This window comes from Lissotriton vulgaris, chromosome 1_1, assembly GCF_964263255.1.
Source record: "Lissotriton vulgaris chromosome 1_1, aLisVul1.2, whole genome shotgun sequence".
Taxonomy (NCBI): Eukaryota; Metazoa; Chordata; class Amphibia; order Caudata; family Salamandridae; genus Lissotriton; species Lissotriton vulgaris.
Window position 1 is genome coordinate 1,340,558,931 of NC_141685.1, and position 15,187 is coordinate 1,340,574,117.

At 47.4% G+C, this 15,187-nt stretch overlaps 1 protein-coding gene across 6 annotated transcripts in view; it reads left to right on the forward strand.

Moving 5' to 3' along the window:
* B4GALNT1 (beta-1,4-N-acetyl-galactosaminyltransferase 1) overlaps nt 1-15,187 on the forward strand; it is a 613,238-nt gene that overhangs the window by 423,096 nt on the left and 174,955 nt on the right. For all 6 annotated transcript variants that reach the window (XM_086966472.1, XM_086966503.1, XM_086966477.1 and 3 more), the window contains exon 5: nt 12,861-12,967. In XM_086966472.1, the coding sequence (XP_086822598.1) occupies nt 12,861-12,967 (107 nt within the window). The remainder of the gene's footprint in view (nt 1-12,860; nt 12,968-15,187) is intronic.

Consider the following 15,187-nt stretch of genomic DNA (forward strand, 5'->3'; position numbering starts at 1 on the left):
GGCGAAGTCCGGATGGACAATGGCACCGTCACGGAGCGGAGTTCAGCTCGACGTAACTTTGCTCAGGAGTCACCGATTTGGAAGCCGATCGCAGTCCCCGCCTCAGTAGACCGTCAGCATTACAGAGCCACCAACGTGGGACAGGATTTCAGGCAGGATAGTTGCGGTGGATCGGACGGTCCACGGAGCTCCGAGCTTACGCGGCCATCTTGGTCGCACAGACAGCCTTTTATAGTTTAACTACTGTTTGTGAAACTCTACTGTCGGAATTGGCCCTTTTTGCAGGGTTATCCCAAACTTTTTGCTTCTTCCTCCTATTTTTTCCTGACATGTTTGTGTTGGTTTTAGGACTCTGGGCACTTTAGTACTGCTAATCAGTGCTAAAGTGCATATGCTCTCTGTATAAAATGTGTTGTGGATTGGTATTTCCATGATTGGCTATTTGATCTATGTGTCAGTCCCCGGTAAAGTGCACTGCGAGTGCCAGGGCCTATAAATCAAATGCTGTTGTTGGGCTGCAGCACTGGATTGTGCCACCCACGCAAACAGCCCGTAAAGTGTAACTCTGACCTGCCATTGCAGAGCCTGTGTGCAGCGTGGGGCTGACATGTCGACTTGGCAAGTGCACACACTTGCAAGTCCCTAAACCTTCCCTTCTCTACATGGGAGTTAACCCTGAGGAAGGCCCAAGGTACCCCCATGGACAGGGTGCATTGTACGTGAAAGGAAGGATGTGCTCTGGTGTGTGTGGCATGTCCTGATAGTGATCTACAGCCTACTATGTTTTTCACTATTGCAAGGCTAAAGGTTCCCCATAGGCCAGAATGGGCAGTTTGATTATAAGTTCCTATAATCCTAACTGACTCAGGGAACATGGTAGAAATTTGAGTTTAGTATGCCTGAACTCAGAATGATAAAATACATATTTTAGTGAAGTTGATTATAACATTCTGTGTTTGAAAATACCACTTTTAGAAAGTAGGAATTTTCTGACCTAACCATCCAGCCTGCCTCTGCTAGCTCGTGTATATTGTCTGCCTGGTTTGTGAGTGACGGGGCTGGGGGAGACTCCAGGAGACAGGGTGAGTCAGCACAGGGCTGAATAGACCTATCTGCACATAGATGGGTGGGATGAGTAGCACCTGGGTCTGAATAGGGTTGTCCCTGCCTCCTACAATGCTGGCTCCACCTCCTGTGGTGCGTCTGATGACCCTGGGCCACACTGACAAAGGAAGAAGGTGCACCCTGCCAGAATGCACCCAAAACTGGTTTGAACTAGGTACAGGCCCCTCTGCCTTCAGAGGACAAAGGATCTGCTGGTATAAATATTGGGGCCCAGACCCCAGAGCTTTAGATTACTTCTGAACTAAGGAACCTGCCAGGAAGAAGGACCGAGAAAGCTGGAGGAGGAGTACTGCCCCTATGCTGCGTGTTGAGGGGTTGGCCTGAAGTGATTGCTTCTGTCTTGGGTAGGGAAAGGACTGGACTGTGCTTTCATCATCCTGCTGTTAGAGTTTTCTCCAAGGGCTTGAAGTAGAGCTTGCCTCCTGTTGGAAGTCTCAAGGATATAAAAGACTTCAGAGAACTCGCTGGAATCAGGGAACCTGCCAAGAAGAAGATCTGGAAGAGCTGCCAGTAGGAGTACTGCCCCTTTGCTGTGTTGTTGCTTTGTTGGGTTGGCCTGCAGCTGCTCCTTCTGCCTTGGGCAGTGAAAGGACTGGACTGAAATTTCTCTACTTGTGCTGAGTATCTCCAAAGGCCTGAAACCGAGCTGGCCTCCTGTTAAGAAGTCTCAGGGACTGCAAAGACTTCACCAACCACTGGTTATCGCTCCTGGAACGGCTGTTTCAGTTGCCACAGAGAAGAGGGAACCCCGACCGACTCTGTCACCGACTCCGTCGCTGTCCTTGTGATGTCCTAAATGCACCGCAGTCCCCACTGTCTCGCCTTGCACCGTAAGCCTTGGTCTCACCAACGCCGTCTGCACGATTGTCACCGAGCCACTGCCTGCACCGCATCGAGAGGCACCGCAGCCCGCACCACTTGGCTTCACGTCACTACCAGCGCCAATTCCCGCCAACCAGCTCTGTTGCTTGCATCTCAACCTGCAAGCACCGCATCGAGCACGTCTCGCCCTGCACCGCAAACCTTGGTCTCACCGGCGCCCTCAGCACGATCGTCACCGAGCCCATGCCTGCACCGCATCGAGAAGACACAGCGCCCTGCACCGCTTCCACTTTGCACCGTAACCGCGATGGACGCCACGACCGGCTCTGTCATCTGCACTGCAAACTGCCAGCACTGCATCGAGCACCGTCTTGCCCTGCACCACAAGCCTTGGTCTCACTGACGCCGTCTGGACGATCGTCACCGAGCATCTGCTCGCACCGCATCGAGAGGACACCGCACCTTGCACTGCTTACACTTTGCATCGCAACCACGACGGATGCCAAGACCGTCTCGCACCCCCATGTGAGCCACACTAAGTAAGGTACTCTTAATGAGTCTGTTTATGCTGTTGATGGCCCGTACCGACACGGTCATCTGGAACCACAAGACTGTTTTCAGCATTGCGGTAGGCTCGGACCGAGCTACCGACTCGTACGAACTGTGTTTTCAACTTATTTTTGCACTTTAAAGACATCTTGCGAATTAGCTATTTTCAAAATACTGTATTGTGGATTTTTATCGTATTTGGTCTTGTTTTAAGTATATACAAATATTGGCTATTTTTCTAAACTGGTGGGGTGTCCTTTTGAAGTGCTTACATTGTATTATTGTTGGTTTTGTGCAAATGCTTTACACACTGCCTCTAAGGTAAGCCTGACTGTTCGTGCCAAGCTACCAAGGGGGTGAGCAGGGGTTCTTTTTGAGTGTAACTCCTTTATCCTGACTAGGAACAAGGGTCCCTACTTGGACAAAAGTACAAGCCCTTGCCAACTAGAGACCCCCATTTCTAACATCTATCATTTGGCTTCTTTTCACTTCCCGGGAACAAAGAGATTCCAGTGTCCATGTGTAATCACAGATTTAGAGTAACCACTTTGCAGAGACAGAGCAGAAGACGAGACCTGCAGCCACAGGACGGGACAAAGACAACACGAGACAAGCTGAGCTCTCGCCTAGAGCAACAGAAGTGTCTACTTGTGTAATTAATTTGTACTGTTGACCAGCAATGCCACTTAGGGCCCTTGATCAGCTAACAATGCTTCTAACTGTCAAACACATTGCCTGCCCAGTGGATGTATTTTGTGTTTTTGTGTACAGTTAATGACCTTGGGGCACAGGAGAATCTGCAGTGGTGTGGCCACCTCATGCCTTAACATCACAGCTTCCAGTCCTGTGCTTTTATCATACAAATCATTACCATCTGCAAGTTAGTTTAATTAGTGGAGTGGAAACAGCCAAGACTACAACATTCAGAATACATTCGGTTGTGATATGAAAGCAAAGGAGTGCAAAGAGTGATTTGTGCTAATTTCATTCGATTTCAGTAGTTTATTCCCTTCTGACCACAGGCTTTGCACACCAAAGAGACATCTAATAAAACTTCAGTAGTTATTCAGAGTTTGACGGATGTGGGACAGCTGCCAAAAAGTGGGTGAACTCCAACCCGGCCTATTGATGGTGCTTAATTTTCAACGGCACTCTAAGGGCTTGATTACAAGTGTGGATGCTATTTATCGCACACGATAAATAACAATACCTTGGGGTACGTTATTTATTAGGTGCCCTAAATAGCACCTACTGTGAGATTCTGGAGAGTAACGTGGATGTTGATGTTAGCTCACCAAAATCTGCAAGATACGTAAACACTGTATGCTTTTCCCCTGTTAAATTTTGGCAGGTTTGACCTGCCAAAATGTGAAGAAGGTTGAGGTATTTAACACAACCGATAATTATCGGATAAGTTAAATAGCACTTGACTGTCATTCCAACCCCTGCATAAATAGGAGATCACCCAGGGGTTGGAAAAGAACCCACTCGTAATCGAGACGCGTAATAAGCAGACGGGATTGCACAATTATTTTTCTGATGTCCAGCTCCACTAAACTTTAAATAATCTATTTTCCCTTTTAAGTTTTTATGGGGCTCAGCTGATAGAACACATTTCAGGTGGGAGCTAATTGCACAACGAGTATGCATGTTTAGTGAGCGATGGGATCAGGAGCGGCTACCAACTTTAAAAATCGGTGCATCGCGGCCTGTTGCCTTTCCTGACGACGCCGAGCAGGAAGCGAAGGTGGTTTACTTTCTGCTTCCGAATCCAGCCAATCCCAGCAGCTCCAGGATTGGTTGGGGTGCTATAGAAACACGGGTTAACCCAATAAGTCGCTGGGACCTGGGTGAGTTAATGATGCAGACAAAGTGGTCCCAGATATAGAAGCAAATGAAATAATATTTAGTCATAAATGGTGCCCCTAACAGACATTTTTTCCATCCTCAGCTTTCTTCCCCATTTACCATTTTGTGGACTTGTTTTTTAGGCATGAGTTTGTTATATTAATTTATGAATTGTGATCATTAGCCTTTGTTAATCAATTGTTAGTAATTTTACATTGAGGTCAAATTGACCACTGTTTTGTCACTTGTTTAGTTCCCTCACCTTCCACATCACTACCCCTCCTTTTCCCTCCTGTTAGGGGCACCATTTATGACTAAATATTGATGTAATTTATTAATAGCGTTTTTATTGAATATCTGCACACATTGTGATTAAAAACAATGCTGTGATACTCTCCTTGAATTTAGTTGAGATATTATTTAATCTTAGTTCATTTGCTTTTTTTATCTGGGACCACTTTGTCTGCACCAGGATTGGTTGGAGCAGCCTAACCCAGTGCTCATTTTCAGGCTGTTTTACAGCACTGGGATTGCAGGCTCTGAAGTGCTCATGACAAATTGGCCAGCTGTAGACAGCCAGCCAATCTGTCATGCGCAGTTGAAGCAGGCATCCTGCAGTACGCATGAATCTATCTGCCCCATCCTCATCATCACACTTGTGCTAGCGCGGCCAGCAGCGCACAGAATAATAAAATGGTACGGTAATGACCATTTTATTATTCTGTGTTTATCTGCTGTGCTCGTAGCAGGTAGGGCAACACTCCTACGCCTTAACGGAGGAGCCGCCGCTGGATGGGATGCTTATTACTTGGTCTTAAACCCCTACCTTGCTTGTATATTGGTAACCTTTCCATCAGTGATGTCATTGGTAACCGGACTGAGGTGGCCACCCCCGGAAGCCACAGACACTCAAACAAGTCATTTTATGCTTTTCAACACGCATGAGGGCTTTCTGATCTGCTTACCCACTAGAACATTCTTTTTAGAAATTATTATTGCCCTTCTAAGGCCCTGATTACGAATTGAGGTGCTGTTTATCGCACGTGATAAATAACGCTACCAAAAGGTATGTTATTTATCAGGTGTGTTAAATTGCGCCTTCTACAAGATGATGGGAAATAACATGTGGATTTTTGGTGTTGTACATACCAAAATCCGCATGATTCAGTAAATACTGTATTCATTTCCCCCGTTACATTTTGGCAGGTTTAACCTGCTGAAATAATGAAGGTTGAGTTATTCAATGCATTCGATAGTTATTGGATGGATTAAATGCTTGCCAACTCATAATTCAAACCAATGCGTAAACAGAGGTTTACGCATCGGTCAGAATATAATGGACCACTCGAAATTAGGCCCTAGGAATTCCAATGTCCTGTACGGAACTGTGCACCGTCTAAAAGAAAGCAACAATGAATTTGTTCTAAATATTGTGCTTACAGTGTTATTTATCCATTGCTAACTTTCTGGGAAAAAATGCAGCAACCTAAAAATGTTCGTAGGAGCCCTACGCCTGTACTGCTGAATACCAAGGGCCTTATTTATGAAGGCCTTGCGCCGCCGGTACGTCACTTTTTCCCATTTTAAAAGTGACGCACCGGCGGCGCAAGTGCTTCATAAATAAGGCCCCAAGGCTGCAGTGGCGTACCTAGACCGTTTGCCGCCTGTGGGGGATGGGACGGCATTTGCGCCCCCACGACGGCCCCAGGTGAGAGCGGTGGGGGTGTGGACGGGCCCTGCGTCTTCTGCACCGCGACGGCTCAGGTAAGAGCGGGGGGACGCCGCCGCCCCCAAAACTTGTGCTGCCCGGGGTGGACTGCCCCCTTGCTATGCCACTGCAAGTCAAGTCAAGTCAAGTCAAGTCATAAAATTTATATAGCGCACTACATACCCAGAGGGTTTCAAGGCGCTTGGGGAGGGCAGGGCGCTTGGGGAGGGGAGGGGGATTATTTGTCAAATATCCACGTTTTAAGTTGTTTTCTGAACGCTAGATGATTCTGGGTGAGGCGAAGGTAGGCGGGGAGTGAGTTCCATGTTTTGGCAGCCAGGTATGAGAAGGATCTGCCTCCCATGGTGGTTTTGTTGATGCGAGGGACAGTGGCGAAAGCTTGGCTGGAAGATCGAAGTTGGCGGGAGGGGGTGTAAAAGGACAGTCGAGAGTTGAGGCAATCTGGTCCGATGTCGTAGAGTGATTTGTGTGCGTGGGTAAGCAGTCGGAAAGTGATCCTCTTATTGACGGGTAGCCAGTGTAGGTCTTTAAGGTGACCAGAGATGTGTTCGTTGCGTGGGATGTCTAATATTAGCCTGGCTGAGGCGTTTTGGATTCGTTGTAGTTTCTTCTGTAGTTTGGCGGTGGTACCTGCGTAGAGGGTGTTTCCGTAGTCCAGTCGGCTCGTGACCAGAGCATGGGTGACTGTTTTCCTTGTTTCTGTGGGGATCCAGCGAAATGTTTTTCTGAGCATGCGAAGGATGTTGAAGCAGGATGAGGATACGGCACTGACTTGTCTGTTCATTGAAAGTGAAGAGTCCAGGATGACGCCAAGGTTCCGTGCGTGGTCTGTCGGGATGGGTGCTTTTCCGAGGGCTTCCGGCCACCAGGAGTCGTCCCATGCAGAGGGGGATTTACCTAAGATGAGGACTTCTGTTTTGTCTGAGTTCAGTTTCAGACGGCTTTGTTTCATCCATTCGGCGACTTCTTTCATTCCTTCGTGTAGGTTAGTTTTGGCGGTGCTGGGGTCATTGGTGAGAGAAAGGATCAGTTGAGTGTCGTCCGCGTAAGAGATGATGTTGAGGTTGTGTTGGCGGGCGATGGTCGCGAGGGGGCTCATGTATACGTTGAAGAGGGTGGGGCTGAGAGAGGATCCTTGTGGTACGCCGCAGATGATTTCAGAGGCCTCGGACTTGAATGGTGGGAGTCGGACTCTCTGGGTTCTTCCGGAGAGGAACGAGGTGATCCATTCCAGTGCCTTTCCTTGGATTCCGATGTTTCTGAGGCGCTGTAAAAGGGTGCTGTGGCAGACTGTGTCGAAGGCTGCAGAGAGGTCGAGGAGGATGAGGGCGACTGTGTCTCCATTGTCCAGTAGAGTTCGAATGTCGTCTGTTGCTGCGATGAGGGCGGTCTCAGTGCTGTGCTTTGCACGGAAGCCAGATTGTGAGGAGTCGAGGGATTTGTTGGCCTCGAGGAAGGCGGCGAGCTGGTTGTTGACCGCTTTCTCGATGACTTTGGCCGGGAATGGAAGAAGTGAGATGGGGCGGTAGTTTTTGAGTTCGGTGGGGTCTGCTGTTGGTTTTTTCAGAAGGGCGGTGAGTTCAGCGTGTTTCCAGTCTTCTGGGAAGGTAGCAGAGTTGAAGGAGCAGTTGATGACGTCTCGGAGGTGCGGTGCTATGACGGAGTCTGCTTTGTTGAAGATGTGGTGAGGGCATGGGTCTGTGGGGGATCCAGAGTGGATGGAATTCATCAGGCGGATGGTGTCCTCAGTGGTGATAGGGTTCCAGGCGTTGAGGGTGTTAACGGGGGGAGGATAGTCAGCTGATGGTAGGGTGGGTTGGCTTCCGGGTTGGTTGTCAAAGCTGTTGTGGATGTCAGCAATCTTGTTGTGGAAAAAAGAGGCTAGGGAGTCGCAGAGGGCTTGAGAGGGGGTGATGTCGTTGGAGTTGGTCGAGGGGTTGGAAAATTCCTTGACGATGTTGAAAAGTTCCTTGCTGTTGTGGGCGTTGTTGTCGAGTCGATCCTTGAATGCTGTTTTTTTGGCTTTTCGGATCAGTTGGTGGTGAGTACGGATGGCGTTTTTGAAGGCGTCCTTGTTGCTGGTGGATGAGTCTTTTTTCCAGGCCTTTTCAAGGGAGCGGCATAGTTTCTTGGATTTCTTGAGGTCCTCGTTGAACCATGAGGCCTTCTTGATTTTGTGTTGGCGTTTTTTCAGTGGTGCTAAGGTGTCTGCGGTGTTGGATAACCAAAGGGTGAGGTTGGAGGCGGCTTCGCTGGCGTTGGAAGAGAGGGCTGGGGAGGTTTGAAGGAGCGATGAGGAGATCTGTTCCGTGGAGATTTTGTTCCAGTTTCTTTGTAGAGTTGGTTGGAGGTGGATGATGGGTTGCGGCTTGTTGTAGGTGAAGTGGACGCAGCTGTGGTCAGTCCAGAGGAGCTCCGTAGTGTGGTTGAAAGAGACATGGTTGCTGGAGGTGAAGATGGGGTCGAGTGTGTGCCCTGCGATGTGGGTGGGGGAGGTGACCAGTTGTTTAAGTCCGAGGTTGGCGAGGTTGTCTAAGAGGTTGGCGGTGTTGCGGTCGTTGATCTTCTCAAGGTGGAAGTTGAGGTCTCCCAGGAGGATGTAGTCTTTGGAGGGGAGCGCGTGTGGGGTGATGAAGTCCGTGATGTCTTCACTGAATTTTGCGCGGGGTCCTGGTGGTCTGTAGAGGAGGGTGCCTCTGAGTGTGGTCTTGGGGTCGATGTGGATCTGGAAGTGGAGGTGTTCGGAGTTGGCGAGGTTGGCGTCGGAGCTGGTTGAGACGCGGATTGATTTTTTGTGGACGATAGCGATTCCTCCTCCTGTTTGGTCGGTGCGGTCTTTGCGTGTAATCTTATATTCGTCAGGGATAGCGATGGCGATGTCAGGGGCGGAGGAGGGGTTCATCCATGTTTCCGTTAGGAAGGCGACGTCTGGAGAGATGGTGTCTAGTAGGTTCCAAAGTTCAATGGCGTGCCTGTGGACCGAGCGGGTGTTGAGCAGTATGCATTGTAGGTGGTTGGGGTCGGGAATCTGTGGTGTTGTCGGAGCGGAGATGTTGACGGTGCCGATGAATTTGCAGGAGAGGCAGGAGAACGGTCCATGGGTGCGTCCTGGAGCGGCTTGGAGGCTGCCCGATGTTGATTCCGCCTCGTGCTCTTTCGTCAACCACCCTAAAGGTCCTCCATCTTTATCTTTCATATTTCTTTCTGGCTTGGAGCCATGAGGCACTACTGTTGAAACAGTTTCCAGGGCTGCTTTTGCTTCCCGGCCAAGCGCCCCGCGTAGGACTTAAGATCTGAAAAAGAAGTCCCTGTTTAATATCTTTGTGTGTAGGCGTTTCACTGAGGAAATGAGCAGACACGTAGATTCTTTACATGTGATTACATCATGATTGAAAAGGTGCCTCCCTTTCCACAAAATGCACACCGAAACTCGCTTTCACATCATCACACTGAATTGAGGCCAGAAAGTAAGTGAAGTAGGTGGTCTCAAGGCGCATAGATTTCTTAATGGTATGCAGCTGTCACACATCTGCAGGTGCACCCTTTGACTTGTGTGAGACATTCAGCCAATCCTGCTTGTTTTCCTTTGGCACACTGTCAGTAGTTTTGCTTTAAAATTTTAAGCATACCTGGCAACTTTTTGCAGTAGCTAGAAGGCCGAGCTTTAATGATATGGTCTCTTGCATCCCTACATTTTCAGTTTTGAAGGGAGATTTCTAATTTTTAAGAGCAAAAATGAAATTCTTTTACCTCCCTGCCACTTAAAACTTCCTTAATTTCAAATAAATGCCCTCAATATTTTTTTCTAAATCTCTCCTTTGTCAGTTTCTAAATGTTGGAATTATTGTGTTTTTTAAACGCGTAATGTAAGAAATGATAACTACACCCTTCCCCTCTATAAAAACCTCTATTTCACTTCTGTCACTTGGAACTGTGGCAAACTATGTAGCCCTGATTTAGATCTCGGTGGGCGGGTTACACATATATAAATCCCATTGGCTCTAATAGGATTTGTATTTCTGTGGACGTGTTATTCGTCATCAGTGTGAGGAGCTACCCGTCCACCGAAATCTAAATCAGGCTCCAAGTATTTAACATATCAAATTTTCCTTGTTTGCGTATATTCTGGGCCATTTTCCTGATTGTTTTCCGCTGGTTTTGCTTGCCAAAATCTATCGGGGGGAATCAGAGGTGTAATAATTCTGGCACAACTCCTAATTCCAAATTCTGTACAATCCTGCTTGTACAGGTATCAGGATTCAACCACAGTTTATTGTAGAGGCTGCCCCTAAAGGGGGCCTTGAGGGCCAGCGCCACAACCAATGGCGAGCCCTGAAAGAATCCGGTTCTGGGTGCCCTAAAGCGCCCAGAAGCAGAATTAGTGTAGCCCACCCCACCGCACGGGCGCCAGAGAGTTGCCATGCACCCCTGGCCAATGGGAGGGTCTGGCGAGATACAAACCCTCTCAATGGGGGAACACCACAGGTAGAGGCGAGAAAGTGGAGGGGGAATATAAGTCGCCACTCACCCTGTACAGCTCCTATCATCGTGGAGCAGAGGAGCGGCGCCACAACGATTTTGACCTACCCACCCTCACCTAAGGAGCAGAAGTGTTGTAGTACTGGACAACAGGCAAACGGATAGAAGAGAAGTAAGGGTGCAATGGTTGGTTATGGAGATACACCGACAGAGCGCTGTGTAGGAGTAGGGCCACTCAATTTGGGATGCCTCACGGCAGGGTGAGTAGGCCTAAAAAAACAAGCATTTACAATGCAACGGTCTCGCCTTTGCCAAAGTTAGAGCTATTGGCATTGTAAATGACAACATTTTATTTATGTGTTGATTTTGAAAACAGATAAATAAATGGCATTGTCAATTACAATGTCAATAGCTTAATCTCTCGCAAATGCGAGATCTATTGCATTTGCACACACACACACACAGAGCCCGGGGGAGTGACGGAGGAGAGCTGCGGCAGAGGTAGGGGCGGGGGGGAGGCGAGAGCGTGACAAAGGAGGGCAGAGGGAAGGGGGGGAGGCGAGCGGAGCCGAGCAGCTCCTGAAAGCAGAAGGGAAGGCTTGTCCAGAGGGCTGAAGCTCTCATGTCCCGCGGGGCTTCAGCGGCTGGTGACTACGGCAGGCTCCTGCCTCCTTTTCATCACTGTCCCGGTCAAAACACAAAGAAAAACACCAAAGACAGGCAGCTCAAGTCAATCCAACAAGACCGTTACACCCTGCACTCCCGCACGCTTGGCAGCAGCTAGGCGAGGATCTGATAGGTCGCCCCCAGGTACTCACCGTCGCCATAACCGTGCAGGGCGAGGAGCAGGGGGAGGCAGGAGCAGAGCGCGAGCCGAGACATCTTCACCGCGTTAAGCAGGGAGAGAAGTGAAGAGGCTGGGCGCGAGCAGGGGAGGAGGAGTGGGGGAGAGGGACCGAGGGGAGGGCAATAGAGGGAAGACACGAGACCAGGAGAAGTAGAGAAGGGACGAGGATGGAGGAGGAGAAGAGAAAGGATGAGAGGAGGGAGAGGAAGATAGGGCAAAGGGAAGGGAGAAGCACGGAAATAACCGGCCCGCTCCAGCTCCATGAAAAAAATGGCAGCCGCAAACATAGTGAGAAAGAAAAAAATAAGACAACACCCACAAACACCCACCGCCCCATGACGGTAAAAATGGGGCAGGGCTAAAAAAAATACAGAAACGCCCACAAATCTGCTCCCACAATGATTGGCATTATTCTCTTACAATGGCTAGCCTCCATTTATAGAGCTAGCCAATGGAAGAGAGAGGCGGGTTCAACCGCACTACTGTTAAAACAAAATTTTTCGAGCTGCGTGACACTGCTGCGCAGTGTACTCCAGTCGAGACCTAAAAAGGGTAGCAAACGGAGACGGCACTCGCAGTACAGACCCCGCCGGACGGCAGGGCACAAATGAGACTAACAAGGTAGCGAGTTGGGGCCTAACTTCGGGGAGAAGCTACCCCCCACATGCAAAGAGTGTGGAAACCAACCGAACAATTGTATGACCCAGGAGTGACATGAAAGAAGATAAGCCTGCAAAAGAACTAATCAATGAACTGTTGGTGCGATTTATGAATGTTACGGCAAACAATGTGTATGACAAGCAAAGTATATGATTTATGACGATCAAAATATGACAGTTCACAAATGATAATTGATGACCAGGGGTCATACAATTTATGACCGAAGTATATGCATGTATTCGTAATAAAACTGCAGCCAACAATGACCACTATAACCACAGCGCATGTTGGCTGTGTATTTTAAGGAATACAAAGATAGGAGAGTGCTTTTACACTGGAGGGGGCACAGTGCTGGGATTATAACCATGGGCGTTATTTGTCTGCAGAGGGTCTTGCCTGCTTCTTCTTTTTTGGAACTGTTTCTTTTTGCTGTTTGAATGTTTGGTGATCATGTACACCGAACAATCTCATATTCGAATGCACGTAAATCGAGTACATCACCTACCCTATTTTGTATCTGAAAAATGCTTCCACTTGGAAACAGTAGTGCCTGTTGAATTCTGCTATGGCTCAACCTGAATGATTGCATTAATTAATTACAGCACTCTACACATGCTTGCTTTCCAAGGCTTTTAAGACACTTTACCCTGTATTCCAGAAGTATCTGAAAGTGAGTGAGAAGGAATACTCCTTTTACCCAGGAGGCCTTCAGGATGAAACACTTTCCTCTTAATGTAGTTGCCAAAGCTATCACACCACCTAAGTCGCATCATCAACAGTATCTTTGTTTCTTTTCTCTAGGTCCCAATCTCCAGCAGACCGACTTCTCATCGCCAAAGCCAACTCTCCCTTGGAATACCCGGTTCAAGGTGTGGAGGTTCGCCCCCTTGCCACCATCCTTCTGCCAGGTGAGGGACCAAAACAATACTCTTCAGGGCTTGATTTATTTTGTAACGGTAGCTATGACCATACCACCACTAAACTGAAATCTGACCCTGGTCTACAATTAAAATGTTTGGAAATTTAGAACCTCTTTAGAAAGGTGATACAATGCTTTACTTATGTCAGATTGTGCCCATGAAAATGCTAGTTAACATTTACAATTAGCAATACATTAACCCAGAGGTTGAATGCTTGTAGAGAAATCAAGAGATTTTCCCCACAAGCTAGAGCTAGTGATGACTGGCACATAGTGGTGGCTTGCATGTCAGGTAAAGCCGGTCATGTGACTGACTCTTCCATTCCTTATGACCTTTTAAAGGCCCTACAGATGAGGTAGTCACTCTATTCCTATGTAAGCCAAATTGGATCACTTTCCATATCATGTTTGGGAATTACCTATGAGCAGAGATCCTGGTGAGAAGTGGAAAATATCAATGAATTAATGCAAAGTGCTGTTTGTTTGAGAGAATAAGGTTGGAATAATAAATGTGTTAAATTCAGCATTAAAAAGTCAACGTATTTGAACAGTTTGAAGTACATAAACTTGAGAAGTCAATAGAAAGGCTTAATGTGATCCTAACTGTTTGAAAGCCATTAAGATTGGTCTTTTCTTAGGAGAAGTGTTTATTTATAGTTTAACAACTTTGTTAGTGTTGCCCTAACCTCAGGGTTTTAAGTGGGCCGGGTCTCAAGGGGTCAGCACCGGCAGTTTTTTAAAGGGGGCCTTGAAACGGGTCTCTATTGGACTCTGTTTTGAGCCCTGGCACAGGAGGTCCCTTTTTTCCCGGACTGTAGTGACAGCAGTTTGCAGTCCGGAAAAAAGTGCCAGGGCGCAAAACAGCCCGATAGAGACCGGTTTCAAAACAGCAGGCAAATCGATGTGTGCTGCCCTCACTTCTCACTCGCGGAGAAGTTACGGCATGACGTAATGCCAGGTGAGCGGTGTGGGGGAAGGGAAATCATTTAAAGAGTCATTTTCTTTCTGGATTTCCCTTCTCATTCTGAAACGCAAGACGAGCAACATTGTGGTAGGGTCACTAGGGCTTTAATTGGAAGCTTTTTCAATATTATATGTAACAAGCCAAGGCTGCAGCTTGTTTATCCTATGCAACTAACACCTATTGTCAACGCCAATAGTCCTGACTTGCTGTAGGTATGATGTTACTTGTTGTATCACATATCTGGATGCAATGACAGAAACAGCAAAATACAAGTCGGGCGGCACACTATGCTAAACACAGATTTTTAGCGTAAGTGTTTTAAAGCCACGCCCCTAATTACACTGGCCACGCCCCTTTGAGAGACCCCCCCAGTTTTTTCATCCCACTTAAAGCCCTGCCTAACCTGCCCTAGAAAGAAATTACCATAATGAAGCAACACCCTGTGGTACAATATAAAAGTAAGTTTTACCACCAAAGAAGAGTATTAGGAAAAGGAGTAAGATGAGGAAGTTGAAGTATTAAAGGATGAACTTAAAAGACATGCTCAGGAAAATGTTGCATTGAAGATACTGTTGACCAAGGGGCCGTATTTTTATTGAATCTTTAGGAAAACATATCTCTGAGAAAACATATGAATTTGCAATGGTGAGAGCAAGCACACCCTAAAGAAAATATCTGTAATGCAACAATATAAATGTGTCAGCAAAGTAAATACATAAAAGAATATAGCATCTTGCAATTAGCAGGTATGTGTCATGTCACATCTCCAATCTAACAAAAACACTACCCATCACAGAGCCAAACGGGAACACAAATTAGACAATGTATTCATGCACAAAACACCATGGCCAATGATGTACTGTCCATGAAAGCATTATCAAACCATGAAAAACACATGAAAACCAGTGGATGAAGGGGGCTGACCCGGAGGCCATTACTCCTTCCTGTCCTTTTTGAAGAATTGCAAATGAGGCCTCACAGACAGCTGAAGCTGCCCATAGCCAGATCGAAACAAGCATTTGCAATGCAATAGGGCTGGCTTTTACAAGTTTGAGCTATAGACACTGTAAACGACAATGCCTTTACTTATATGTTGTTTTTAAAACAGATAAATAAAAGGCATTGTCATTTACAATGCCAATAGCTTAAACTCTCGCAAATGTGAGACCTATTGCATTGCAAATGCGTTTGTGCTATAATTTTTTTTTAAGTGTTAGGATAGAGAGGGTGTCCTGCCTGCAACAG